Here is a 26,831-nt window from a genome sequence, read left to right as displayed (position 1 = left end):
ACACCACATCAGGGTCACCTGAAATTAGTATAACAAGCTAAAAAAAATGACTTATGATGAGGTGAGTCTGGCTAACTGAATGCATTACATCCATGCAGGTCTGAGCAGATTATTATTTTTGTAAGTGAGGATTGCCTCCAGAGCTAGAAATGTGGGTTTACCACATCTGGTTGTTCTGATTCTTGAGTTAACAGGAGAAGGATATCCTTTTTTATTTTAAGGTTAAAACATATTTTATATAATGTGCACTGTATCCCATTACTTTAGAAAATGTAAATCTATTGAAATGAAACGGTAATATTCAATTGGTTAGTTTATTGTAATGGTGTTGACAGAATAAATGCTGTTTTAAATCCCTGTATTATTATTTTTTTTATTTTATCTGTACAATGTGTAACCTTTATTTAACTCGGCAAGTCCGTTAAGAAGAAATTCTTATTTACAACGACAGACTACTCCGGCCAAACCCGGACGACACTGTGCCAACTGTGCGCCGCCCTACAGGACTCCCAATCAGGGCCGGATGTGATACAGCCGGGATTATTACAGCCACTTAGATTCTGACCATGGCTAAAAAAAATAGCTATTTCGTAACAACAACAGAGCAATGCATGTTTGATTGAATAGCATTGGGGCGGCAGGGTAGCCTAGTGGTTAGAGCGTTGGACTAGTTACCGGAAGGTTGCAAGTTCAAACCCCCGAGCTGACAACAATCTGTTGTTCTGCCCCTGAACAAGGCTGTTCCTAGACCGTCATTGAAAATAAGAATTTGTTCTTAACTGACTTGCCAAGTTAAATAAAATCATCGGAAGGGTGAATTGGTTACGGATGCCTGATCACAGATCCATGTGCTACTTACCGTAAGAGAGGAAGTGAAAAATGTCTGCTCTCCTGTCTATTTGTGTTATATCTCTACAGAGAGGAAAGACAGATGCTGCTGGGCTTCCTCTTTTCACTGCACTTGTCCACACCAATTAAAAGCAATTAAGCCACAAAACATTTTACATTGAAACATCATTATCTTGTTATCTTGTCAAAGAGCTACAATGGCTACAGGATTTCAGGACTTCAAGCTGTGAGGTGTAAAGTAAAAGTTCATCAATCAATACACAACAAAATATATAACTTTCACCAGCGAAACATGATTTAGAATCTGCTTTTTAACCTGATTTTCACCCTGATTTTCAACCTGTTTTTCAATTTGTTTTTCAGGGCTCATTTGAGGACGGGGGTCTTTTCTATGGCTTTGATAACTACTCAGAGTTGCTGGAGAGTCCTGACAACAGTAGCAGTGATACTGAGTACACCTGTAATGACGGAGCAGGTCTCCAGCTGTTTCATACTGTGTTCCAACCCCTGGTCTACAGCCTGGTGTTCTTCCTGGGGCTGACAGGTACACACACACCTGTTTCATACTGTGTTCAAACCACTGGTCTACAGCCTGGTGTTCTTCCTGGGGCTGACAGGTACACACACACCTGTTTCATACTGTGTTCCAACCCCTGGTCTACAGTCTGGTGTTCTTCCTGGGGCTGACAGGTACACACACACCTGTTTCATACTGTGTTCAAACCACTGGTCTACAGCCTGGTGTTCCTACGGGATCTTCCAATAGTCCAGGTATAACACTACCTAATAACAGTCTTTATGTGTATTATCTTAAGGTTTATATTCCACCAGGTAACAGTCTTTATGTGTATTATCTTCTGGTTCCACCAGGTAACAGTCTTTATGTGTATTATCTTCTGGTTTATATTCCACCAGATAACAGTCTTTATGTGTATTATCTTCCGGTTCAACCAGGTAACAGTCTTTATGTGTATTATCTTCTGGTTCCACCAGGTAACAGTCTTTATGTGTATTATCTTCTGGTTCCACCAGGTAACAGTCTTTATGTGTATTATCTTCTGGTTTATATTCCACCAGGTAACAGTCTTTATGTGTATTATCTTCTGGTTCCACCAGGTAACAGTCTTTATGTGTATTTTCTTCTGGTTCCACCAGGTAACAGTCTTTATGTGTATTATCTTCTGGTTCCACCAGGTAACAGTCTTTATGTGTATTATCTTCTGGTTCCACCAGGTAACAGTCTTTATGTGTATTATCTTCCGGTTCAACCAGGTAACAGTCTTTATGTGTATTATCTTCCGGTTCCACCAGGTAACAGTCTTTATGTGTATTATCTTCTGGTTCCACCAGGTAACAGTCTTTATGTGTATTATCTTATGGTTTATATTCCACCAGGTAACAGTCTTTATGTGTATTATCTTCTGGTTCCACCAGGTAACAGTCTTTATGTGTATTATCTTCTGGTTCCACCAGGTAACAGTCTTTATGTGTATTATCTTCTGGTTCCACCAGGTAACAGTCTTTATGTGTATTATCTTCTGGTTCCACCAGGTAACAGTCTTTATGTGTATTATCTTATGATTTATATTCCACCAGGTAACAGTCTTTATGTGTATTATCTTCCGGTTCCACCAGGTAACAGTCTTTATGTGTATTATCTTCTGGTTCCACCAGGTAACAGTCTTTATGTGTATTGTCTTATGGTTCCACCAGGTAACAGTCTTTATGTGTATTATCTTATGGTTTATATTCCACCAGGTAACAGTCTTTATGTGTATTATCTTCTGGTTCCACCAGGTAACAGTCTTTATGTGTATTATCTTATGGTTTATATTCCACCAGGTAACAGTCTTTATGTGTATTATCTTCCGGTTCCACCAGGTAACAGTCTTTATGTGTATTATCTTATGGTTCCACCAGGTAACAGTCTTTATGTGTATTATCTTCCGGTTCCACCAGGTAACAGTCTTTATGTGTATTATCTTATGGTTTATATTCCACCAGGTAACAGTCTTTATGTGTATTATCTTCCGGTTCCACCAGGTAACAGTCTTTATGTGTATTATCTTCTGGTTCCACCAGGTAACAGTCTTTATGTGTATTATCTTATGGTTCCACCAGGTAACAGTCTTTATGTGTATTATCTTATGGTTTATATTCCACCAGGTAACAGTCTTTATGTGTATTATCTTCTGGTTCCACCAGGTAACAGTCTTTATGTGTATTATCTTATGGTTTATATTCCACCAGGTAACAGTCTTTATGTGTATTATCTTCTGGTTCCACCAGGTAACAGTCTTTATGTGTATTATCTTCTGGTTCCACCAGGTAACAGTCTTTATGTGTATTATCTTCCGGTTCCACCAGGTAACAGTCTTTATGTGTATTATCTTCTGGTTCCACCAGGTAACAGTCTTTATGTGTATTATCTTCTGGTTCCACCAGGTAACAGTCTTTATGTGTATTATCTTCTGGTTTATATTCCACCAGGTAACAGTCTTTATGTGTATTATCTTCTGGTTCCACCAGGAAACAGTCTTTATGTGTATTATCTTATGGTTCCACCAGGTAACAGTCTTTATGTGTATTATCTTATGGTTCCACCAGGTAACAGTCTTTATGTGTATTATCTTATGGTTCCACCAGGTAACAGTCTTTATGTGTATTATCTTATGGTTCCACCAGGTAACAGTCTTTATGTGTATTATCTTCTGGTTCCACCAGGTAACAGTCTTTATGTGTATTATCTTACGGTTTATATTCCACCAGGTAACAGTCTTTATGTGTATTATCTTCTGGTTCCACCAGGTAACAGTCTTTATGTGTATTATCTTATGGTTTATATTCCACCAGGTAACAGTCTTTATGTGTATTATCTTCTGGTTCCACCAGGTAACAGTCTTTATGTGTATTATCTTATGGTTCCACCAGGTAACAGTCTTGATGTGTATTATCTTATGGTTCCACCAGGTAACAGTCTTTATGTGTATTATCTTATGGTTTATATTCCACCAGGTAACAGTCTTTATGTGTATTATCTTCTGGTTCCACCAGGTAACAGTCTTTATGTGTATTATCTTATGGTTTATATTCCACCAGGTAACAGTCTTTATGTGTATTATCTTCTGGTTCCACCAGGTAACAGTCTTTATGTGTATTATCTTATGGTTCCACCAGGTAACAGTCTTTATGTGTATTATCTTCTGGTTCCACCAGGTAACAGACTTTATGTGTATTATCTTATGGTTTATATTCCACCAGGTAACAGTCTTTATGTGTATTATCTTATGGTTCCATCAGGTAAAAGTCTTTATGTGTATTATCTTCCGGTTCCACCAGGTAACAGTCTTTATGTGTATTATCTTCCGGTTCCACCAGGTAACAGTCTTTATGTGTATTATCTTCTGGTTCCACCAGGTAACAGTCTTTATGTGTATTATCTTCTGGTTCCACCAGGTAACAGTCTTTATGTGTATTATCTTATGGTTTATATTCCACCAGGTAACAGTCTTTATGTGTACTATCTTATGGTTCCACCAGGTAACAGTCTTTATGTGTATTATCTTCCGGTTCCACCAGGTAACAGTCTATATGTGTATTATCTTCCGGTTCCACCAGGTAACAGTCTTTATGTGTATTATCTTCCGGTTCCACCAGGTAACAGTCTTTATGTGTATTATCTTCCGGTTCCACCAGGTAACAGTCTTTATGTGTATTATCTTCTGGTTCCACCAGGTAACAGTCTTTATGTGTATTATATTCTGGTTCCACCAGGTAACAGTCTTTATGTGTATTATCTTCTGGTTCCACCAGGTAACAGTATTCATGTGTATTATCTTTCGGTTCCACCAGGTAACAGTCTTTATGTGTATTATCTGCTGGTTCCACCAGGTAACAGTCTTTATGTGTATTATCTTCCGGTTCCACCAGGTAACAGTCTTTATGTGTATTATCTTCCGGTTCCACCAGGTAACAGTCTTTGTGTATTATCTTCCGGTTCCACCAGGTAACAGTCTTTATGTGTATTATCTTCTGGTTCAACCAGGTAACAGTCTTTATGTGTATTATCTTTCGGTTCCACCAGGTAACAGTCTTTATGTGTATTATCTTTCGGTTCCACCAGGTAACAGTCTTTATGTGTATTATCTTCCGGTTCCACCAAGTAACAGTCTTTATGTGTATTATCTTCTGGTTCCACCAGGTAACAGTCTTTATGTGTATTATCTTCCGGTTCCACCAGGTAACAGTCTTTATGTGTATTATCTTTTGGTTCCACCAGGTAACAGTCTTTATGTGTATTATCTTATGGTTTATATTCCACCAGGTAACAGTCTTTATGTGTATTATCTTCCGGTTCCACCAGGTAACAGTCTTTATGTGTATTATCTTATGGTTTATATTCCACCAGGTAACAGTCTTTATGTGTATTATCTTTCGGTTCCACCAGGTAACAGTCTTTATGTGTATTATCTTATGGTTTATATTCCACCAGGTAACAGTCTTTATGTGTATTATCTTCCGGTTCCACCAGGTAACAGTCTTTATGTGTATTATCTTCTGGTTCCACCAGGTAACAGTCTTTATGTGTATTATCTTATGGTTCCACCAGGTAACAGTCTTTATGTGTATTATCTTATGGTTTATATTCCACCAGGTAACAGTCTTTATGTGTATTATCTTCTGGTTCCACCAGGTAACAGTCTTTATGTGTATTATCTTATGGTTTATATTCCACCAGGTAACAGTCTTTATGTGTATTATCTTCCGGTTCCACCAGGTAACAGTCTTTATGTGTATTATCTTCTGGTTCCACCAGGTAACAGTCTTTATGTGTATTATCTTCCGGTTCCACCAGGTAACAGTCTTTATGTGTGTTATCTTCTGGTTCCACCAGGTAACAGTCTTTATGTGTATTATCTTCTGGTTCCACCAGGTAACAGTCTTTATGTGTATTATCTTATGGTTTATATTCCACCAGGTAACAGTCTTTATGTGTATTATCTTCTGGTTCCACCAGGAAACAGTCTTTATGTGTATTATCTTATGGTTCCACCAGGTAACAGTCTTTATGTGTATTATCTTATGGTTCCACCAGGTAACAGTCTTTATGTGTATTATCTTCTGGTTCCACCAGGTAACAGTCTTTATGTGTATTATCTTACGGTTTATATTCCACCAGGTAACAGTCTTTATGTGTATTATCTTCTGGTTCCACCAGGTAACAGTCTTTATGTGTATTATCTTATGGTTTATATTCCACCAGGTAACAGTCTTTATGTGTATTATCTTCTGGTTCCACCAGGTAACAGTCTTTATGTGTATTATCTTATGGTTCCACCAGGTAACAGTCTTTATGTGTATTATCTTATGGTTCCACCAGGTAACAGTCTTTATGTGTATTATCTTATGGTTCCACCAGGTAACAGTCTTTATGTGTATTATCTTCTGGTTCCACCAGGTAACAGTCTTTATGTGTATTATCTTATGGTTTATATTCCACCAGGTAACAGTCTTTATGTGTATTATCTTCTGGTTCCACCAGGTAACAGTCTTTATGTGTATTATCTTATGGTTTATATTCCACCAGGTAACAGTCTTTATGTGTATTATCTTCTGGTTCCACCAGGTAACAGTCTTTATGTGTATTATCTTATGGTTCCACCAGGTAACAGTCTTTATGTGTATTATCTTCTGGTTCCACCAGGTAACAGTCTTTATGTGTATTATCTTATGGTTTATATTCCACCAGGTAACAGTCTTTATGTGTATTATCTTATGGTTCCACCAGGTAACAGTCTTTATGTGTATTATCTTCCGGTTCCACCAGGTAACAGTCTTTATGTGTATTATCTTCCGGTTCCACCAGGTAACAGTCTTTATGTGTATTATCTTCTGGTTCCACCAGGTAACAGTCTTTATGTGTATTATCTTCTGGTTCCACCAGGTAACAGTCTTTATGTGTATTATCTTATGGTTTATATTCCACCAGGTAACAGTCTTTATGTGTATTATCTTATGGTTCCACCAGGTAACAGTCTTTATGTGTATTATCTTCCGGTTCCACCAGGTAACAGTCTTTATGTGTATTATCTTCCGGTTCCACCAGGTAACAGTCTTTATGTGTATTATCTTCCGGTTCCACCAGGTAACAGTCTTTATGTGTATTATCTTCCGGTTCCACCAGGTAACAGTCTTTATGTGTATTATCTTCTGGTTCCACCAGGTAACAGTCTTTATGTGTATTATCTTCTGGTTCCACCAGGTAACAGTATTCATGTGTATTATCTTTCGGTTCCACCAGGTAACAGTCTTTATGTGTATTATCTGCTGGTTCCACCAGGTAACAGTCTTTATGTGTATTATCTTCCGGTTCCACCAGGTAACAGTCTTTATGTGTATTATCTTCCGGTTCCACCAGGTAACAGTCTTTATGTGTATTATCTTCCGGTTCCACCAGGTAACAGTCTTTATGTGTATTATCTTCTGGTTCCACCAGGTAACAGTCTTTATGTGTATTATCTTCTGGTTCCACCAGGTAACAGTCTTTATGTGTATTATCTTTCGGTTCCACCAGGTAACAGTCTTTATGTGTATTATCTTCTGGTTCTGGTTCCACCAGGTAACAGTCTTTATGTGTATTATCTTCCGGTTCCACCAGGTAACAGTCTTTATGTGTATTATCTTCCGGTTCCACCAGGTAACAGTCTTTATGTGTATTATCTTCCGGTTCCACCAGGTAACAGTCTTTATGTGTATTATCTTCTGGTTCCACCAGGTAACAGTCTTTATGTGTATTATCTTTCGGTTCCACCAGGTAACAGTCTTTATGTGTATTATCTTTCGGTTCCACCAGGTAACAGTCTTTATGTGTATTATCTTCCGGTTCCACCAGGTAACAGTCTTTATGTGTATTATCTTCTGGTTCCACCAGGTAACAGTCTTTATGTGTATTATCTTCCGGTTCCACCAGGTAACAGTCTTTATGTGTATTATCTTTTGGTTCCACCAGGTAACAGTCTTTATGTGTATTATCTTATGGTTTATATTCCACCAGGTAACAGTCTTTATGTGTATTATCTTCCGGTTCCACCAGGTAACAGTCTTTATGTGTATTATCTTATGGTTTATATTCCACCAGGTAACAGTCTTTATGTGTATTATCTTCTGGTTCCACCAGGTAACAGTCTTTATGTGTATTATCTTTATGGTTTATATTCCACCAGGTAACAGTCTTTATGTGTATTATCTTCTGGTTCCACCAGGTAACAGTCTTTATGTGTATTATCTTATGGTTCCACCAGGTAACAGTCTTTATGTGTATTATCTTCTGGTTCCACCAGGTAACAGTCTTTATGTGTATTATCTTCTGGTTCCACCAGGTAACAGTCTTTATGTGTATTATCTTATGGTTCCACCAGGTAACAGTCTTTATGTGTATTATCTTCTGGTTCCACCAGGTAACAGTCTTTATGTGTATTATCTTCAGGTTCCACCAGGTAACAGTCTTTATGTGTATTATCTTCTGGTTCCACCAGGTAACAGTCTTTATGTGTATTATCTTATGGTTCCACCAGGTAACAGTCTTTATGTGTATTATCTTATGGTTTATATTCCACCAGGTAACAGTCTTTATGTGTATTATCTTCTGGTTCCACCAGGTAACAGTCTTTATGTGTATTATCTTATGGTTCCACCAGGTAACAGTCTTTATGTGTATTATCTTCCGGTTCCACCAGGTAACAGTCTTTATGTGTATTATCTTCTGGTTCCACCAGGTAACAGTCTTTATGTGTATTATCTTCCGGTTCCACCAGGTAACAGTCTTTATGTGTATTATCTTCTGGTTCCACCAGGTAACAGTCTTTATGTGTATTATCTTCTGGTTCCACCAGGTAACAGTCTTTATGTGTATTATCTTATGGTTTATATTCCACCAGGTAACAGTCTTTATGTGTATTATCTTCTGGTTCCACCAGGTAACAGTCTTTATGTGTATTATCTTATGGTTCCACCAGGTAACAGTCTTTATGTGTATTATCTTCCGGTTCCACCAGGTAACAGTCTTTATGTGTATTATCTTATGGTTCCACCAGGTAACAGTCTTTATGTGTATTATCTTATGGTTCCACCAGGTAACAGTCTTTATGTGTATTATCTTCTGGTTCCACCAGGTAACAGTCTTTATGTGTATTATCTTACGGTTTATATTCCACCAGGTAACAGTCTTTATGTGTATTATCTTCTGGTTCCACCAGGTAACAGTCTTTATGTGTATTATCTTATGGTTTATATTCCACCAGGTAACAGTCTTTATGTGTATTATCTTCTGGTTCCACCAGGTAACAGTCTTTATGTGTATTATCTTATGGTTCCACCAGGTAACAGTCTTTATGTGTATTATCTTATGGTTCCACCAGGTAACAGTCTTTATGTGTATTATCTTATGGTTCCACCAGGTAACAGTCTTTATGTGTATTATCTTCTGGTTCCACCAGGTAACAGTCTTTATGTGTATTATCTTATGGTTTATATTCCACCAGGTAACAGTCTTTATGTGTATTATCTTCTGGTTCCACCAGGTAACAGTCTTTATGTGTATTATCTTATGGTTTATATTCCACCAGGTAACAGTCTTTATGTGTATTATCTTCTGGTTCCACCAGGTAACAGTCTTTATGTGTATTATCTTATGGTTCCACCAGGTAACAGTCTTTATGTGTATTATCTTCTGGTTCCACCAGGTAACAGTCTTTATGTGTATTATCTTATGGTTTATATTCCACCAGGTAACAGTCTTTATGTGTATTATCTTATGGTTCCACCAGGTAACAGTCTTTATGTGTATTATCTTCCGGTTCCACCAGGTAACAGTCTTTATGTGTATTATCTTCCGGTTCCACCAGGTAACAGTCTTTATGTGTATTATCTTCTGGTTCCACCAGGTAACAGTCTTTATGTGTATTATCTTCTGGTTCCACCAGGTAACAGTCTTTATGTGTATTATCTTATGGTTTATATTCCACCAGGTAACAGTCTTTATGTGTATTATCTTATGGTTCCACCAGGTAACAGTCTTTATGTGTATTATCTTCCGGTTCCACCAGGTAACAGTCTTTATGTGTATTATCTTCCGGTTCCACCAGGTAACAGTCTTTATGTGTATTATCTTCCGGTTCCACCAGGTAACAGTCTTTATGTGTATTATCTTCCGGTTCCACCAGGTAACAGTCTTTATGTGTATTATCTTCTGGTTCCACCAGGTAACAGTCTTTATGTGTATTATCTTCTGGTTCCACCAGGTAACAGTCTTTATGTGTATTATCTTCTGGTTCCACCAGGTAACAGTCTTTATGTGTATTATCTTTCGGTTCCACCAGGTAACAGTCTTTATGTGTATTATCTTCTGGTTCCACCAGGTAACAGTCTTTATGTGTATTATCTTCCGGTTCCACCAGGTAACAGTCTTTATGTGTATTATCTTCCGGTTCCACCAGGTAACAGTCTTTATGTGTATTATCTTCCGGTTCCACCAGGTAACAGTCTTTATGTGTATTATCTTCTGGTTCCACCAGGTAACAGTCTTTATGTGTATTATCTTTCGGTTCCACCAGGTAACAGTCTTTATGTGTATTATCTTTCGGTTCCACCAGGTAACAGTCTTTATGTGTATTATCTTCCGGTTCCACCAGGTAACAGTCTTTATGTGTATTATCTTCTGGTTCCACCAGGTAACAGTCTTTATGTGTATTATCTTCCGGTTCCACCAGGTAACAGTCTTTATGTGTATTATCTTCCGGTTCCACCAGGTAACAGTCTTTATGTGTATTATCTTATGGTTCCACCAGGTAACAGTCTTTATGTGTATTATCTTCCGGTTCCACCAGGTAACAGTCTTTATGTGTATTATCTTCCGGTTCCACCAGGTAACAGTCTTTATGTGTATTATCTTCCGGTTCCACCAGGTAACAGTCTTTATGTGTATTATCTTCTGGTTCCACCAGGTTCTTTATGTGTATTATCCACCAGGTAACAGTCTTTATGTGTATTATCTTCTGGTTCCACCAGGTAACAGTCTTTATGTGTATTATCTTATGGTTCCACCAGGTAACAGTCTTTATGTGTATTATCTTCTGGTTCCACCAGGTAACAGTCTTTATGTGTATTATCTTCTGGTTCCACCAGGTAACAGTCTTTATGTGTATTATCTTTGGTTCCACCAGGTAACAGTCTTTATGTGTATTATCTTCTGGTTCCACCAGGTAACAGTCTTTATGTGTATTATCTTCTGGTTCCACCAGGTAACAGTCTTTATGTGTATTATCTTCTGGTTCCACCAGGTAACAGTCTTTATGTGTATTATCTTCTGGTTCCACCAGGTAACAGTCTTTATGTGTATTATCTTTCCACCAGGTTCCACCAGGTAACAGTCTTTATGTGTATTATCTTCCGGTTCCACCAGGTAACAGTCTTTATGTGTATTATCTTCCGGTTCCACCAGGTAACAGTCTTTATGTGTATTATCTTCCGGTTCCACCAGGTAACAGTCTTTATGTGTATTATCTTCTGGTTCCACCAGGTAACAGTCTTTATGTGTATTATCTTCTGGTTCCACCAGGTAACAGTCTTTATGTGTATTATCTTCTGGTTCCACCAGGTAACAGTCTTTATGTGTATTATCTTATGGTTCCACCAGGTAACAGTCTTTATGTGTATTATCTTCTGGTTCCACCAGGTAACAGTCTTTATGTGTATTATCTTCCCACCAGGTTCCACCAGGTAACAGTCTTTATGTGTATTATCTTCTGGTTCCACCAGGTAACAGTCTTTATGTGTATTATCTTCCGGTTCCACCAGGTAACAGTCTTTATGTGTATTATCTTCCGGTTCCACCAGGTAACAGTCTTTATGTGTATTATCTTCTGGTTCCACCAGGTAACAGTCTTTATGTGTATTATCTTCTGGTTCCACCAGGTAACAGTCTTTATGTGTATTATCTTATGGTTTATATTCCACCAGGTAACAGTCTTTATGTGTATTATCTTCTGGTTCCACCAGGTAACAGTCTTTATGTGTATTATCTTATGGTTCCACCAGGTAACAGTCTTTATGTGTATTATCTTCTGGTTCCACCAGGTAACAGTCTTTATGTGTATTATCTTATGGTTCCACCAGGTAACAGTCTTTATGTGTATTATCTTCTGGTTCCACCAGGTAACAGTCTTTATGTGTATTATCTTCTGGTTCCACCAGGTAACAGTCTTTATGTGTATTATCTTCTGGTTCCACCAGGTAACAGTCTTTATGTGTATTATATTCTGGTTCCACCAGGTAACAGTCTTTATGTGTATTATCTTCTGGTTCCACCAGGTAACAGTCTTTATGTGTATTATCTTACGGTTCCACCAGGTAACAGTCTTTATGTGTATTATCTTCTGGTTCCACCAGGTAACAGTCTTTATGTGTATTATCTTATGGTTCCACCAGGTAACAGTCTTTATGTGTATTATCTTCCGGTTCCACCAGGTAACAGTCTTTATGTGTATTATCTTCTGGTTCCACCAGGTAACAGTCTTTATGTGTATTATCTTCCGGTTCCACCAGGTAACAGTCTTTATGTGTATTATCTTCTGGTTCCACCAGGTAACAGTCTTTATGTGTATTATCTTCTGGTTCCACCAGGTAACAGTCTTTATGTGTATTATCTTATGGTTCCACCAGGTAACAGTCTTTATGTGTATTATCTTCTGGTTCCACCAGGTAACAGTCTTTATGTGTATTATCTTATGGTTCCACCAGGTAACAGTCTTTATGTGTATTATCTTACCAGGTAACAGTCTTTATGTGTATTATCTTATGGTTCCACCAGGTAACAGTCTTTATGTGTATTATCTTATGGTTCCACCAGGTAACAGTCTTTATGTGTATTATCTTCCGGTTCCACCAGGTAACAGTCTTTATGTGTATTATCTTCTGGTTCCACCAGGTAACAGTCTTTATGTGTATTATCTTATGGTTTATATTCCACCAGGTAACAGTCTTTATGTGTATTATCTTCTGGTTCCACCAGGTAACAGTCTTTATGTGTATTATCTTATGGTTTATATTCCACCAGGTAACAGTCTTTATGTGTATTATCTTCTGGTTCCACCAGGTAACAGTCTTTATGTGTATTATCTTATGGTTCCACCAGGTAACAGTCTTTATGTGTATTATCTTATGGTTCCACCAGGTAACAGTCTTTATGTGTATTATCTTATGGTTCCACCAGGTAACAGTCTTTATGTGTATTATCTTCTGGTTCCACCAGGTAACAGTCTTTATGTGTATTATCTTATGGTTTATATTCCACCAGGTAACAGTCTTTATGTGTATTATCTTCTGGTTCCACCAGGTAACAGTCTTTATGTGTATTATCTTATGGTTTATATTCCACCAGGTAACAGTCTTTATGTGTATTATCTTCTGGTTCCACCAGGTAACAGTCTTTATGTGTATTATCTTATGGTTCCACCAGGTAACAGTCTTTATGTGTATTATCTTCTGGTTCCACCAGGTAACAGTCTTTATGTGTATTATCTTATGGTTTATATTCCACCAGGTAACAGTCTTTATGTGTATTATCTTATGGTTCCACCAGGTAACAGTCTTTATGTGTATTATCTTCCGGTTCCACCAGGTAACAGTCTTTATGTGTATTATCTTCCGGTTCCACCAGGTAACAGTCTTTATGTGTATTATCTTCTGGTTCCACCAGGTAACAGTCTTTATGTGTATTATCTTCTGGTTCCACCAGGTAACAGTCTTTATGTGTATTATCTTATGGTTTATATTCCACCAGGTAACAGTCTTTATGTGTATTATCTTATGGTTCCACCAGGTAACAGTCTTTATGTGTATTATCTTCCGGTTCCACCAGGTAACAGTCTTTATGTGTATTATCTTCCGGTTCCACCAGGTAACAGTCTTTATGTGTATTATCTTCCGGTTCCACCAGGTAACAGTCTTTATGTGTATTATCTTCCGGTTCCACCAGGTAACAGTCTTTATGTGTATTATCTTCTGGTTCCACCAGGTAACAGTCTTTATGTGTATTATCTTCTGGTTCCACCAGGTAACAGTCTTTATGTGTATTATCTTCTGGTTCCACCAGGTAACAGTCTTTATGTGTATTATCTTTCGGTTCCACCAGGTAACAGTCTTTATGTGTATTATCTGCTGGTTCCACCAGGTAACAGTCTTTATGTGTATTATCTTCCGGTTCCACCAGGTAACAGTCTTTATGTGTATTATCTTCCGGTTCCACCAGGTAACAGTCTTTATGTGTATTATCTTCCGGTTCCACCAGGTAACAGTCTTTATGTGTATTATCTTCTGGTTCAACCAGGTAACAGTCTTTATGTGTATTATCTTTCGGTTCCACCAGGTAACAGTCTTTATGTGTATTATCTTTGGTTCCACCAGGTAACAGTCTTTATGTGTATTATCTTCCGGTTCCACCAAGTAACAGTCTTTATGTGTATTATCTTCTGGTTCCACCAGGTAACAGTCTTTATGTGTATTATCTTCCGGTTCCACCAGGTAACAGTCTTTATGTGTATTATCTTTTGGTTCCACCAGGTAACAGTCTTTATGTGTATTATCTTATGGTTTATATTCCACCAGGTAACAGTCTTTATGTGTATTATCTTCCGGTTCCACCAGGTAACAGTCTTTATGTGTATTATCTTATGGTTTATATTCCACCAGGTAACAGTCTTTATGTGTATTATCTTTCGGTTCCACCAGGTAACAGTCTTTATGTGTATTATTTTATGGTTTATATTCCACCAGGTAACAGTCTTTATGTGTATTATCTTCTGGTTCCACCAGGTAACAGTCTTTATGTGTATTATCTTATGGTTCCACCAGGTAACAGTCTTTATGTGTATTATCTTCTGGTTCCACCAGGTAACAGTCTTTATGTGTATTATCTTCTGGTTCAACCAGGTAACAGTCTTTATGTGTATTATCTTTCGGTTCCACCAGGTAACAGTCTTTATGTGTATTATCTTCTGGTTCCACCAGGTAACAGTCTTTATGTGTATTATCTTCAGGTTCCACCAGGTAACAGTCTTTATGTGTATTATCTTCTGGTTCCACCAGGTAACAGTCTTTATGTGTATTATCTTATGGTTCCACCAGGTAACAGTCTTTATGTGTATTATCTTCTGGTTCCACCAGGTAACAGTCTTTATGTGTATTATCTTATGGTTCCACCAGGTAACAGTCTTTATGTGTATTATCTTCCGGTTCAACCAGGTAACAGTCTTTATGTGTATTATCTTATGATTTATATTCCACCAGGTAACAGTCTTTATGTGTATTATCTTCCGGTTCCACCAGGTAACAGTCTTTATGTGTATTATCTTCTGGTTCCACCAGGTAACAGTCTTTATGTGTATTGTCTTATGGTTCCACCAGGTAACAGTCTTTATGTGTATTATCTTATGGTTTATATTCCACCAGGTAACAGTCTTTATGTGTATTATCTTCTGGTTCCACCAGGTAACAGTCTTTATGTGTATTATCTTATGGTTTATATTCCACCAGGTAACAGTCTTTATGTGTATTATCTTATGGTTCCACCAGGTAACAGTCTTTATGTGTATTATCTTCCGGTTCCACCAGGTAACAGTCTTTATGTGTATTATCTTCCGGTTCCACCAGGTAACAGTCTTTATGTGTATTATCTTCTGGTTCCACCAGGTAACAGTCTTTATGTGTATTATCTTCTGGTTCCATCAGGTAACAGTCTTTATGTGTATTATCTTATGGTTTATATTCCACCAGATAACAGTCTTTATGTGTATTATCTTATGGTTCCACCAGGTAACAGTCTTTATGTGTATTATCTTCCGGTTCCACCAGGTAACAGTCTTTATGTGTATTATCTTCCGGTTCCACCAGGTAACAGTCTTTATGTGTATTATCTTATGGTTTATATTCCACCAGGTAACAGTCTTTATGTGTATTATCTTCCGGTTCCACCAGGTAACAGTCTTTATGTGTATTATCTTCTGGTTCCACCAGGTAACAGTCTTTATGTGTATTATCTTATGGTTCCACCAGGTAACAGTCTATGTGTATTATCTTATGGTTCCACCAGGTAACAGTCTTTATGTGTATTATCTTCTGGTTCCACCAGGTAACAGTCTTTATGTGTATTATCTTATGGTTCCACCAGGTAACAGTCTTTATGTGTATTACCTTATGGTTCCACCAGGTAACAGTCTTTATGTGTATTATCTTCTGGTTCCACCAGGTAACAGTCTTTATGTGTATTATCTTCCGGTTCCACCAGGTAACAGTCTTTATGTGTATTATCTTATGGTTTATATTCCACCAGGTAACAGTCTTTATGTGTATTATCTTCCGGTTCCACCAGGTAACAGTCTTTATGTGTATTATCTTCTGGTTCCACCAGGTAACAGTCTTTATGTGTATTATCTTATGGTTCCACCAGGTAACAGTCTATGTGTATTATCTTATGGTTCCACCAGGTAACAGTCTTTATGTGTATTATCTTCTGGTTCCACCAGGTAACAGTCTTTATGTGTATTATCTTATGGTTCCACCAGGTAACAGTCTTTATGTGTATTACCTTATGGTTCCACCAGGTAACAGTATTTATGTGTATTATCTTATGGTTCCACCAGGTAACAGTCTTTATGTGTATTATCTTATGGTTTATATTCCACCAGGTAACAGTCTTTATGTGTATTATCTTCCGGTTCCACCAGGTAACAGTCTTTATGTGTATTATCTTCTGGTTCCACCAGGTAACAGTCTTTATGTGTATTATCTTACGGTTTATATTCCACCAGGTAACAGTCTTTATGTGTATTATCTTCTGGTTCCACCAGGTAACAGTCTTTATGTGTATTATCTTATGGTTTATATTCCACCAGGTAACAGTCTTTATGTGTATTATCTTCTGGTTCCACCAGGTAACAGTCTTTATGTGTATTATCTTATGGTTCCACCAGGTAACAGTCTTTATGTGTATTATCTTATGGTTCCACCAGGTAACAGTCTTTATTAGTATTATCTTATGGTTCCACCAGGTAACAGTCTTTATGTGTATTATCTTCTGGTTCCACCAGGTAACAGTCTTTATGTGTATTATCTTATGGTTTATATTCCACCAGGTAACAGTCTTTATGTGTATTATCTTCTGGTTCCACCAGGTAACAGTCTTTATGTGTATTATCTTATGGTTTATATTCCACCAGGTAACAGTCTCTATGTGTATTATCTTCTGGTTCCACCAGGTAACAGTCTTTATGTGTATTATCTTATGGTTCCACCAGGTAACAGTCTTTATGTGTATTATCTTCTGGTTCCACCAGGTAACAGACTTTATGTGTATTATCTTATGGTTTATATTCCACCAGGTAACAGTCTTTATGTGTATTATCTTATGGTTCCATCAGGTAACAGTCTTTATGTGTATTATCTTCCGGTTCCACCAGGTAACAGTCTTTATGTGTATTATCTTCCGGTTCCACCAGGTAACAGTCTTTATGTGTATTATCTTCTGGTTCCACCAGGTAACAGTCTTTATGTGTATTATCTTCTGGTTCCACCAGGTAACAGTCTTTATGTGTATTATCTTATGGTTTATATTCCACCAGGTAACAGTCTTTATGTGTATTATCTTATGGTTCCACCAGGTAACAGTCTTTATGTGTATTATCTTCCGGTTCCACCAGGTAACAGTCTTTATGTGTATTATCTTCCGGTTCCACCAGGTAACAGTCTTTATGTGTATTATCTTCCGGTTCCACCAGGTAACAGTCTTTATGTGTATTATCTTCCGGTTCCACCAGGTAACAGTCTTTATGTGTATTATCTTCTGGTTCCACCAGGTAACAGTCTTTATGTGTATTATATTCTGGTTCCACCAGGTAACAGTCTTTATGTGTATTATCTTCTGGTTCCACCAGGTAACAGTATTCATGTGTATTATCTTTCGGTTCCACCAGGTAACAGTCTTTATGTGTATTATCTGCTGGTTCCACCAGGTAACAGTCTTTATGTGTATTATCTTCCGGTTCCACCAGGTAACAGTCTTTATGTGTATTATCTTCCGGTTCCACCAGGTAACAGTCTTTATGTGTATTATCTTCCGGTTCCACCAGGTAACAGTCTTTATGTGTATTATCTTCTGGTTCAACCAGGTAACAGTCTTTATGTGTATTATCTTTCGGTTCCACCAGGTAACAGTCTTTATGTGTATTATCTTTCGGTTCCACCAGGTAACAGTCTTTATGTGTATTATCTTCCGGTTCCACCAAGTAACAGTCTTTATGTGTATTATCTTCTGGTTCCACCAGGTAACAGTCTTTATGTGTATTATCTTCCGGTTCCACCAGGTAACAGTCTTTATGTGTATTATACCATGTGTTTTGGTTCCACCAGGTAACAGTCTTTATGTGTATTATCTTATGGTTTATATTCCACCAGGTAACAGTCTTTATGTGTATTATCTTCCGGTTCCACCAGGTAACAGTCTTTATGTGTATTATCTTATGGTTTATATTCCACCAGGTAACAGTCTTTATGTGTATTATCTTTCGGTTCCACCAGGTAACAGTCTTTATGTGTATTATTTTATGGTTTATATTCCACCAGGTAACAGTCTTTATGTGTATTATCTTCTGGTTCCACCAGGTAACAGTCTTTATGTGTATTATCTTATGGTTCCACCAGGTAACAGTCTTTATGTGTATTATCTTCTGGTTCCACCAGGTAACAGTCTTTATGTGTATTATCTTCTGGTTCAACCAGGTAACAGTCTTTATGTGTATTATCTTTCGGTTCCACCAGGTAACAGTCTTTATGTGTATTATCTTCTGGTTCCACCAGGTAACAGTCTTTATGTGTATTATCTTCAGGTTCCACCAGGTAACAGTCTTTATGTGTATTATCTTCTGGTTCCACCAGGTAACAGTCTTTATGTGTATTATCTTATGGTTCCACCAGGTAACAGTCTTTATGTGTATTATCTTCTGGTTCCACCAGGTAACAGTCTATGTGTATTATCTTATGGTTCCACCAGGTAACAGTCTTTATGTGTATTATCTTCCGGTTCAACCAGGTAACAGTCTTTATGTGTATTATCTTATGATTTATATTCCACCAGGTAACAGTCTTTATGTGTATTATCTTCCGGTTCCACCAGGTAACAGTCTTTATGTGTATTATCTTCTGGTTCCACCAGGTAACAGTCTTTATGTGTATTGTCTTATGGTTCCACCAGGTAACAGTCTTTATGTGTATTATCTTATGGTTTATATTCCACCAGGTAACAGTCTTTATGTGTATTATCTTCTGGTTCCACCAGGTAACAGTCTTTATGTGTATTATCTTATGGTTTATATTCCACCAGGTAACAGTCTTTATGTGTATTATCTTATGGTTCCACCAGGTAACAGTCTTTATGTGTATTATCTTCCGGTTCCACCAGGTAACAGTCTTTATGTGTATTATCTTCCGGTTCCACCAGGTAACAGTCTTTATGTGTATTATCTTCTGGTTCCACCAGGTAACAGTCTTTATGTGTATTATCTTCTGGTTCCATCAGGTAACAGTCTTTATGTGTATTATCTTATGGTTTATATTCCACCAGATAACAGTCTTTATGTGTATTATCTTATGGTTCCACCAGGTAACAGTCTTTATGTGTATTATCTTCCGGTTCCACCAGGTAACAGTCTTTATGTGTATTATCTTCCGGTTCCACCAGGTAACAGTCTTTATGTGTATTATCTTATGGTTTATATTCCACCAGGTAACAGTCTTTATGTGTATTATCTTCCGGTTCCACCAGGTAACAGTCTTTATGTGTATTATCTTCTGGTTCCACCAGGTAACAGTCTTTATGTGTATTATCGTATGGTTCCACCAGGTAACAGTCTATGTGTATTATCTTATGGTTCCACCAGGTAACAGTCTTTATGTGTATTATCTTCTGGTTCCACCAGGTAACAGTCTTTATGTGTATTATCTTATGGTTCCACCAGGTAACAGTCTTTATGTGTATTACCTTATGGTTCCACCAGGTAACAGTCTTTATGTGTATTATCTTCTGGTTCCACCAGGTAACAGTCTTTATGTGTATTATCTTCCGGTTCCACCAGGTAACAGTCTTTATGTGTATTATCTTATGGTTTATATTCCACCAGGTAACAGTCTTTATGTGTATTATCTTCCGGTTCCACCAGGTAACAGTCTTTATGTGTATTATCTTCTGGTTCCACCAGGTAACAGTCTTTATGTGTATTATCTTATGGTTCCACCAGGTAACAGTCTATGTGTATTATCTTATGGTTCCACCAGGTAACAGTCTTTATGTGTATTATCTTCTGGTTCCACCAGGTAACAGTCTTTATGTGTATTATCTTATGGTTCCACCAGGTAACAGTCTTTATGTGTATTACCTTATGGTTCCACCAGGTAACAGTATTTATGTGTATTATCTTATGGTTCCACCAGGTAACAGTCTTTATGTGTATTATCTTATGGTTTATATTCCACCAGGTAACAGTCTTTATGTGTATTATCTTCCGGTTCCACCAGGTAACAGTCTTTATGTGTATTATCTTCCGGTTCCACCAGGTAACAGTCTTTATGTGTATTATCTTCTGGTTCCACCAGGTAACAGTCTTTATGTGTATTATCTTCTGGTTCCACCAGGTAACAGTCTTTATGTGTATTATCTTATGGTTTATATTCCACCAGGTAACAGTCTTTATGTGTATTATCTTATGGTTCCACCAGGTAACAGTCTTTATGTGTATTATCTTCCGGTTCCACCAGGTAACAGTCTTTATGTGTATTATCTTCCGGTTCCACCAGGTAACAGTCTTTATGTGTATTATCTTCCGGTTCCACCAGGTAACAGTCTTTATGTGTATTATCTTCCGGTTCCACCAGGTAACAGTCTTTATGTGTATTATCTTCCGGTTCCACCAGGTAACAGTCTTTATGTGTATTATCTTCCGGTTCCACCAGGTAACAGTCTTTATGTGTATTATCGTCCGGTTCCACCAGGTAAATGTCTTTATGTGTATTATCTTCTGGTTCCACCAGGTAACAGTCTTTATGTGTATTATCTTCTGGTTCCACCAGGTAACAGTCTTTATGTGTATTATATTCTGGTTCCACCAGGTAACAGTCTTCATGTGTATTATCTTTCGGTTCCACCAGGTAACAGTCTTTATGTGTATTATCTGCTGGTTCCACCAGGTAACAGTCTTTATGTGTATTATCTTCCGGTTCCACCAGGTAACAGTCTTTATGTGTATTATCTTCCGGTTCCACCAGGTAACAGTCTTTATGTGTATTATCTTCCGGTTCCACCAGGTAACAGTCTTTATGTGTATTATCTTCTGGTTCCACCAGGTAACAGTCTTTATGTGTATTATATTTCGGTTCCACCAGGTAACAGTCTTTATGTGTATTATCTTTCGGTTCCACCAGGTAACAGTCTTTATGTGTATTATCTTCCGGTTCCACCAAGTAACAGTCTTTATGTGTATTATCTTCTGGTTCCACCAGGTAACAGTCTTTATGTGTATTATCTTCCGGTTCCACCAGGTAACAGTCTTTATGTGTATTATCTTTTGGTTCCACCAGGTAACAGTCTTTATGTGTATTATCTTATGGTTTATATTCCACCAGGTAACAGTCTTTATGTGTATTATCTTTCGGTTCCACCAGGTAACAGTCTTTATGTGTATTATCTTACCACCAGGTAACAGTCTTTATGTGTATTATCTTATCTATTATCTTCCGGTTCCACCAGGTAACAGTCTTTATGTGTATTATCTTTCGGTTCCACCAGGTAACAGTCTTTATGTGTATTATCTTAAGGTTTATATTCCACCAGGTAACAGTCTTTATGTGTATTATCTTCTGGTTCCACCAGGTAACAGTCTTTATGTGTATTATCTTCTGGTTCCACCAGGTAACAGTCTTTATGTGTATTATCTTCTGGTTCCACCAGGTAACAGTCTTTATGTGTATTATCTTCTGGTTCCACCAGTTAACAGTCTTTATGTGTATTATCTTCTGGTTCCACCAGGTAACAGTCTTTATGTGTATTATCTTATGGTTTATATTCCACCAGGTAACGGGCTGATGTTAACGGTGCTGCTGAAACGCCGTGGCCTCCTGCGGATCACAGAGATCTATCTGTTACACCTGGGCCTGGCTGATCTGATGCTGCTAGCCACCTTCCCCTTCGCACTGGCACAGGTGTCCTTGGGGGTGGTGTTCGGAGACGTCCTGTGTAAACTGATTGGGCTGATGAACCGACTCAACTTCCTTTGTGGGAGTCTCCTCCTGGCATGTATCGGCTTCGACCGTTACCTGGCCATCGTGCATGCCATCACCAGCCTCCAGAGCCGACGCCCCAGGAACGTACACCTCACCTGCCTGGCACTGTGGCTCGTCTGTCTGGCCTTGTCTGCTCCCAATGCTGTGTTCCTGTCTGTAGGGGAGAGTCCCATAGACCCGACTCAGCTCTCATGCTTCTTCCACAGTCACGGTCTCCATGCAAACAACTGGGATCTGACGGTGGGTTCCCCTCAAACGTCTCAGCACTTCATTTCTCTGATCCAGTTATTTCATTGGCTTGTGACCTGGATGGAATCTCTCAGCCAGAGACAGGGAGTTAGACCTGGATGGAATCTCTCAGCCACAGACAGGGAGTTAGACCTGGATGGAATCTCTCAGCCAGAGACAGGGAGTTAGACCTGGATGGAATCTCTCAGCCAGAGACAGGGAGTTAGACCTGGATGGAATCTCTCAGCCAGAGACAGGGAGTTAGACCTGGATGGAATCTCTCAGCCAGAGACAGGGAGTTAGACCTGGATGGAATCTCTCAGCCAGAGACAGGGAGTTAGACCTGGATGGAATCTCTCAGCCAGAGACAGGGAGTTAGACCTGGATGGAATCTCTCAGCCAGAGACAGGGAGTTAGACCTGGATGGAATCTCTCAGCCACAGACAGGGAGCTAGACCTGGATGGAATCTCTCAGCCAGAGACAGGGAGTTAGACCTGGATGGAATCTCTCAGCCAGAGACAGGGAGTTAGACCTGGATGGAATCTCTCAGCCAGAGACAGGGAGTTAGACCTGGATGGAATCTCTCAGCCAGAGACAGGGAGTTAGACCGTCAAAGCAAAGAACAGATGTAGTTGTCAGACTTAGCCAGTTGGTGTTTTCAAATAACCAGTCTGTATCCCAAATGGCACCCTATTCACTATTGGTCAAAAGTGTATATACAGTGCCTTGCGAAAGTATTCGGCCCCCTTGAACTTTGCGACCTTTTGCCACATTTCAGGCTTCAAACATAAAGATATAAAACTGTATTTTTTTTGTGAAGAATCAACAACAAGTGGGACACAATCATGAAGTGGAACGACATTTATTGGATATTTCAAACTTTTTTAACAAATCAAAAACTGAAAAATTGGGCGTGCAAAATTATTCAGCCCCTTTACTTTCAGTGCAGCAAACTCTCTCCAGAAGTTCAGTGAGGATCTCTGAATGATCCAATGTTGACCTAAATGACTAATGATGATAAATACAATCCACCTGTGTGTAATCAAGTCTCCGTATAAATGCACCTGCACTGTGATAGTCTCAGAGGTCCGTCAAAAGCGCAGTGAGCATCATGAAGAACAAGGAACACACCAGGCAGGTCCGAGATACTGTTATGAAGAAGTTTAAAGCCGGATTTGGATACAAAAAGATTTCCCAAGCTTTAAACATCCCAAGGAGCACTGTGCAAGCGATAATATTGAAATGGAAGGAGTATCAGACCACTGCAAATCTACCAAGACCTGGCCGTCCCTCTAAACTTTCAGCTCATACAAGGAGAAGACTGATCAGAGATGCAGCCAAGAGGCCCATGATCACTCTGGATGAACTGCAGAGATCTACAGCTGAGGTGGGAGACTCTGTCCATAGGACAACAATCAGTCGTATATTGCACAAATCTGGCCTTTATGGAAGAGTGGCAAGAAGAAAGCCATTTCTTAAAGATATCCATAAAAAGTGTCGTTTAAAGTTTGCCACAAGCCACCTGGGAGACACACCAAACATGTGGAAGAAGGTGCTCTGGTCAGATGAAACCAAAATTGAACTTTTTGGCAACAATGCAAAACGTTATGTTTGGCGTAAAAGCAACACAGCTGAGCACACCATCCCCACTGTCAAACATGGTGGCAGCATCATGGTTTGGGCCTGCTTTTCTTCAGCAGGGACAGGGAAGATGGTTAAAAATTGATGGGAAGATGGATGGAGCCAAATACAGGACCATTCTGAATGGAATGGTTCAAAAATAAACATATCCAGGTGTTAGAATGGCCAAGTCAAAGTCCAGACCTGAATCCAATCGAGAATCTGTGGAAAGAACTGAAAACTGCTGTTCACAAATGCTCTCCATCCAACCTCACTGAGCTCGAGCTGTTTTGCAAGGAGGAATGGGAAAAAATTTCAGTCTCTCGATGTGCAAAACTGATAGAGACATACCCCAAGCGACTTACAGCTGTAATCGCAGCAAAAGGTGGCGCTACAAAGTATTAACTTAAGGGGGCTGAATAATTTTGCACGCCCAATTTTTCAGTTTTTGATTTGTTAAAAAAGTTTGAAATATCCAATAAATGTCGTTCCACTTCATGATTGTGTCCCACTTGTTGTTGATTCTCCACAAAAAAATATATTATGTTTGAAGCCTGAAATGTGGCAAAAGGTCGCAAAGTTCAAGGGGGCCGAATACTTTCGCAAGGCACTGTATATAGGGAATAGGGTGCCATCTGGGATGGATCACTGGTGTCTCAATCTAGTGGGAGTAAACCAAGGGATGTATTTTGTACCTCTGTTCCAGGAGCGGCTCCTGACCCACGTGCTGTGTTTCTTCCTGCCTCTCGGGGTCATGACCTACTGCTACGCTGCGGTGGCGGTCACCCTGCACCATAGCCAGAGAGGTCAGCGCAGCCTGGAGAAAGAGGGAGCCATCAGGCTGGCTGCACTAGTCACTGCTGTCTTCTGCCTGTGCTGGCTGCCCTACAACATCACCATGCTGGTGTGAACTGATTCATTCATACGTTTCATTTAATTTATTTGATGATCAAAAAAAAAAAAATCAAAGTCATGTAGTCAAGAACATGTAGAATATACTGTTTTTGTTTTTAAATCAACGATAACACAAAGTCACTGTGTGTGTATGAAATGGTCCCCTATTCCCTATATAGTGCACTACTCTTGACCAGAACCCTGGGTCCTATAATACAGTACAAAGTACATAGAACTATATAGTGGCCCTGGTCAAAGAAGTACAGTATAAACTGTAGGGAACATTGACTTCTCTCCACTGTGACGTTTAGGTGAAGACCCTGGTGGATCGGGGGTTGGACTCTGGTTTGAGCTGCCAGTCCCGGACTAGTTTGGATAAGGCCTTGGTGGTGACAGAGAGCCTGGGGTACACACACTGCTGCCTCAACCCGCTGCTGTACGCCTTCACTGGGGTACGGTTTCGACAGGATCTCCTGAGACTGCTGGCCCACTGAGTCTATGGTAAAGGGGTGTACTCCGACGGGGACGGGGGAGTAACACGTCAGCGTCATTCTCTAAAGGACTCACCACCACGAAAATCCTCATGTTGACCACCAGATTTGACTGTTACAACTAAGGTGAAAAGGTGTCTTACACCTCGTTTCTTTAAAAGGATACTGACGGTTCATTCTGATATTTGAATTAGTTATGAGTAAAACTATTGTATTTTCAGCTTACAAATGAATTTTACTGTTAAAACTAAGAGCTGGGGGGGGGGTTACTGTTAGAGCTTGTGAATCATTAATCAACCTCTTTATGGGGTTGTGGATCAATAATCAACCCTCAGTATGACTAACCTCTCTTTATGGGGTTGTGGATCAATAATCAACCCTCAGTATGACTAACCTCTCTTTATGGGGTTGTGGATCAATAATCAACCCTCAGTATGACTAACCTCTCTTTATGGGGTTGTGGATCAATAATCAACCCTCAGTATGACTAACCTCTCTTTATGGGGTTGTGGATCAATAATCAACCCTCAGTATGACTAACCTCTCTTTATGGGGTTGTGGATCAATAATCAACCCTCAGTATGACTAACCTCTTTATGGGGTTGTGGATCAATAATCAACCCTCTGTATGACTAACCTCTTTATGGGGTTGTGGATCAATAATCAACCCTCTGTATGTCTAACCTTTATGGGGTTGTGACAACACATTCACCTGCTTGTGCAAGCCTTGTGTATATACTGACATACAGAGTCTTCCTTGATGGCATGCAATAACCCAATGTTCGACAAAGGCTTGTGCTTATAAACGTCTATGTGTTCTGGATAGTTTATAAACGTCTATGTGTTCTGGATAGTTTATAAACGTCTATGTGTTCTGGATAGTTTATAAACGTCTATGTGTTCTGGATAGTTTATAAACGTCTATGTGTTCTGGATAGTTTATAAACGTCTATGTGTTCTGGATAGTTTATTAACGTCTATGTGTTCTGGATAGTTTATAAACGTCTATGTGTTCTGGATAGTTTATAAACATCTATGTGTGTTCTGGATAGTTTATAAAGGTCTATTTGTGTTCTGGATAGTTTATAAAGGTCTATTTGTGTTCTGGATAGTTTTCTAAAAGTGTGAAAGTGTAATATTGTTCTTTAGCCAATAGGCCTGCATTGCCAATTTTTGACTGTATGTGAAATGTATTGAATTTTTAAAAAATATAAATAAAATATGATTGAGTGCTTCCCAATGTTGTTCACACCAGCCAATCTTTATCCCCCTACGACTCATCAGATTGGTGACTACTGTGTATAAAAGTATAAACTACTGTGTCTAGAAGTATAAACTACTGTGTTTAGAAGTATAAACTACTGTAT

The 26,831-nt window shown here is 38.8% G+C and overlaps 1 protein-coding gene across 1 annotated transcript; it reads left to right on the top strand.

Moving 5' to 3' along the window:
- On the top strand, positions 1–26,704 carry LOC139398498 (chemokine (C-X-C motif) receptor 5). Its single transcript, XM_071144450.1, has 5 exons — positions 1–61; positions 1,213–1,393; positions 22,022–22,470; positions 24,786–24,983; positions 25,285–26,704. The coding sequence occupies exons 1-5, from the start codon at positions 47–49 to the stop codon at positions 25,465–25,467; spliced, it is 1,026 nt and encodes a 341-aa protein (XP_071000551.1). The 5' UTR covers positions 1–46; the 3' UTR covers positions 25,468–26,704.
- Positions 26,705–26,831: the final 127 nt, after the last annotated feature.

Source organism: Oncorhynchus clarkii, unplaced genomic scaffold (assembly GCF_045791955.1).
Source record: "Oncorhynchus clarkii lewisi isolate Uvic-CL-2024 unplaced genomic scaffold, UVic_Ocla_1.0 unplaced_contig_11158_pilon_pilon, whole genome shotgun sequence".
Classification (NCBI taxonomy): domain Eukaryota; kingdom Metazoa; phylum Chordata; class Actinopteri; order Salmoniformes; family Salmonidae; genus Oncorhynchus; species Oncorhynchus clarkii.
The sequence above is the reverse complement of the archived record's forward strand: the minus strand, read 5'-3'. Positions and strand labels throughout refer to the sequence as shown.